The 3,422-nt window shown below is 32.3% G+C and overlaps 1 protein-coding gene across 1 annotated transcript; it reads left to right on the plus strand.

Annotated features, from left to right (window-relative positions):
- Positions 1-2,951, plus strand: LOC106331023 (chitinase-3-like protein 1). Its single transcript, XM_013769387.1, has 3 exons — positions 1-365; positions 2,283-2,672; positions 2,759-2,951. Exons 1-3 carry the CDS (start codon positions 32-34, stop codon positions 2,812-2,814), a joined length of 780 nt encoding a protein of 259 aa, XP_013624841.1. The 5' UTR covers positions 1-31; the 3' UTR covers positions 2,815-2,951.
- The last annotated feature ends 471 nt before the right edge of the window (positions 2,952-3,422 follow it).

Consider the following 3,422-nt stretch of genomic DNA (forward strand, 5'->3'; position numbering starts at 1 on the left):
AACCCATACTGTCTTTCACAGCAACTCGACAATGGCTTCAACAAAACCCACATCACTCATTGTCTCCATCACCTTCTTCTTCTTCTTCTTCTTCTTCTTCTTCTTCTTCTTCTGTCTTCTCCTCCAACCCTCATCGGCCCAAACCGTCGTTAAAGGGTCGTACTGGTTTCCAGAGAGTGAATTCCCAGTTACCGACATTAACTCATCTCACTTCACTCACCTCTTCTGTGCTTTCGCTGATCTCAACTCTCAAAACAATCAAGTCACTATCTCCTCCACCAACCAACCAAAATTTTCAACCTTTACACAAACCGTGCAAAGGAGAAACCCTTCATACCCTCGGTTTAGAGATTACAGAATAATTTGATTATTTACTATCAAGTGGTTGTTTGATTATAGTACTTATAAGTTGCGTTTTAAGGATTCAATTGGAGTTTAGGGTTGTAAGCATTCTCAGGCCAAGCAAGTTAACTTCATTTCATACCCTCGGTTTAGAGATTACAGAATAATTTGATTATTTACTATCAAGTGGTTGTTTGATTATAGTACTTATAAGTTTCGTTTTAAGGATTCAATTGGAGTTTAGGGTTGTAAGCATTCTCAGGCCAAGCAAGTTAACTTCATTTCATACCCTCGGTTTAGAGATTACAGAATAATTTGATTATTTGCTATCAAGTGGTTGTTTGATTATAGTACTTATAAGTTTCGTTTTAAGGATTCAATTGGAGTTTAGGGTTGTAAGCATTCTCAGGCCAAGCAAGTTAACTTCATTTCATACCCTCATTGTAAAGTTTTCCTTGTAAAGTCATCGTAAAGTTTTCCTTGTAAGTTCGTCGTAAATATTCCTTGTAAATTCGTTGTAATTCTATAAATGCGGACCTGGTAGATTCCTCGTAACACTAAAAACGCGGGCCTGGTAGATTCTTCGTAAAATTACGACGACTTTACGAGGAGTGTTGTTTTCCTATATAAACTCGAAACACATTCCTCCTTCATTCATCTCAAACCACTCCTCTCCTTCTCTCAAAGGTATGTTGTTTTTAATATTAATTTAGGTTTAGGTGGTTAGTTTAGGTGGTTAGTTTAGGTAATTAGTTTAGGTGATTAGTTTAGGCAATTAGATTAGGTGGTTAGTTTAGGTGGTAATTTTAGGTAACAAAACTATACTCAAATATTAGGTTGAGGTATTTAAACGACTGATTAGATATTTTTTTTTTAAATTAAATATATTTTATTTTCTTATAATTTTATGTAATTAATTATATTAATATGTTACTTTTTTCAAGGTGACTCCTAAAAAGATGGAACTGGCGGTATGAATAAGCTTCATCAATGAAGCCACAAGGACGACTTCATCTTTAAAAATATATATTTTAATTTTCAATAATTTATTTTATAATTTATATATTTTGATTTTGAATATTTCATAACAATATAATAATATGACAATGAGATGTAAATTTCTTACAATGTTTACAATGAGTTTACAAGGAAGTACTTGTAAAATCCTCGTAATCTTTACGAGAAATTTACTAGGAAATACTTGTAAATTCTAGTAAATTCCTCGTAAATATTACAAGGACTTTACATTAAAAGATTTGTAAATTCGTCGTAAATTGAACAAGTACTTAAAGACAATTTTACAAGAAAACTATACGAGTCTTTTACGATGAAGCGTAACTACGAAACTACGACGAAATACTCTCTTTCGCTTTTACAACGAATTTATTTCGTCGTAAATGTTACATGGAAGTTACGACGAATCTTGCATTACGACGGGCGTTTTACAACGAAACGCTATTCCTTGTTAATTCGTTGTAACCCTTCTATTACAACGAATTAACAAGGAATATGACCCTTGTAATAAATATGTTTTCTTGTAGTGTTTTATGCAAAGCGAGATAGATTAATAAAAAATAGTAATTCTTGTACAAAAACTTTAAATATCCTTTTTTGTAAAAGAGTAGATATATAACACCATGTTTTAGTAAAATCATAAAGAAACAAAACGCAGACTCAGCCACTCAGGGATGAGAGTATTTCGTTTTTGCTAGTCTTTGCGAAATTTCGGTTTGATTTAGTTTCACTACCTTCGGTTCTGGATAAAAACTTAAAAAATGAAAATCAGGTTAACTTAATATTATATCTATTTAGTGTGTTCTAAATTTTAATATATAATTTGATCAAAAACACAAAATGTATGTCCAATAAGAACTAGAAAACGTTCATAGCCGGAATCACCAGCTCGGTTTGATTTGGTTATTAAATCCGGTTTATGATAGGTCCGAGTGGCGACGCTGGAGTGAGGGCATGGATTCAAGCCGGACTTCCAGCAACGCAATTAGTCTTGGGATTTCCTTACTACGGCTACGCATGGCGTCTCTCAAACGCCAACAGTCCTAGCTATTACGCAGCCACCACTGGATCGGCAATTTCACCGGACGGTTCGATAGGATACGGTCAGATAAGAAAGTTTATAGTGGATAACGGAGCAACAACGGTTTATAATTCCACAGTGGTCGGAGATTACTGTTATGCTGGGACGACTTGGATAGGGTATGATGATAATCAGAGTATCGTGACGAAAGTGAGATACGCTAAGCAGAAAGGTCTGCGTGGTTACTTCTCGCGGCATGTTGGAGCTGACGATAACTCTGGTCTATCTCGTTCAGGTTCGATTTTATTCCAACTTTTAAATATTCGTTTATGAAGCGAAAGGTAATATATTTACGAGTAATCTTGTTTTTGGATTTTACAGCGTCACGGGCATGGGATGCTACGGTGGCCACCACGGCTATCCGAAGGAAGTTTTAAAGTTTCAGCTGTTCCGACAACGGCTAGTGAAGATGTTTGTTTTTGTAACATACAAAAGATTAACGTTATCTGCTTTATATCTTCATATCATGTCTAGGGAGGGAAAGATAAAAGGCAAGAAACATAAGTTTGTTAATTAGTTTCATAATGCTTCTAAAATAAAATTAACTAGGTAATATATAATCCAAGCCGTACACATAGAATGAGATATATCATAAAATATGTATTTTCTTACATTCCAGTATGATATATATTTCTGAAATATTGAAATTAAAATATTTATTAGTATATGATATATAATTAATTTTAAATGACACTAAACTAATTATATAATATATTTTAATCTGTATATCTATTAAATGAGGCTTTTTATTCATATTTTATTATTTTATGATCATTTGTATCTTTTTATAACAAATTTTTTAAATCATTGACTACAAACACAATATGAAACTTTTAACATTTTTAATAATTTATAATCATTTTTAAAAATTCAAAATACAACAGATAGAAAAACATAAATTTCTTTTACATGACTAATGTGATTATTTAATTTATTTTAATAAAAACAAAAACAAAAATGATAGAAGATATACAAATTGAAATAA

Source organism: Brassica oleracea, chromosome C3 (genome assembly GCF_000695525.1).
Source record: "Brassica oleracea var. oleracea cultivar TO1000 chromosome C3, BOL, whole genome shotgun sequence".
Lineage (NCBI taxonomy): Eukaryota > Viridiplantae > Streptophyta > Magnoliopsida > Brassicales > Brassicaceae > Brassica > Brassica oleracea.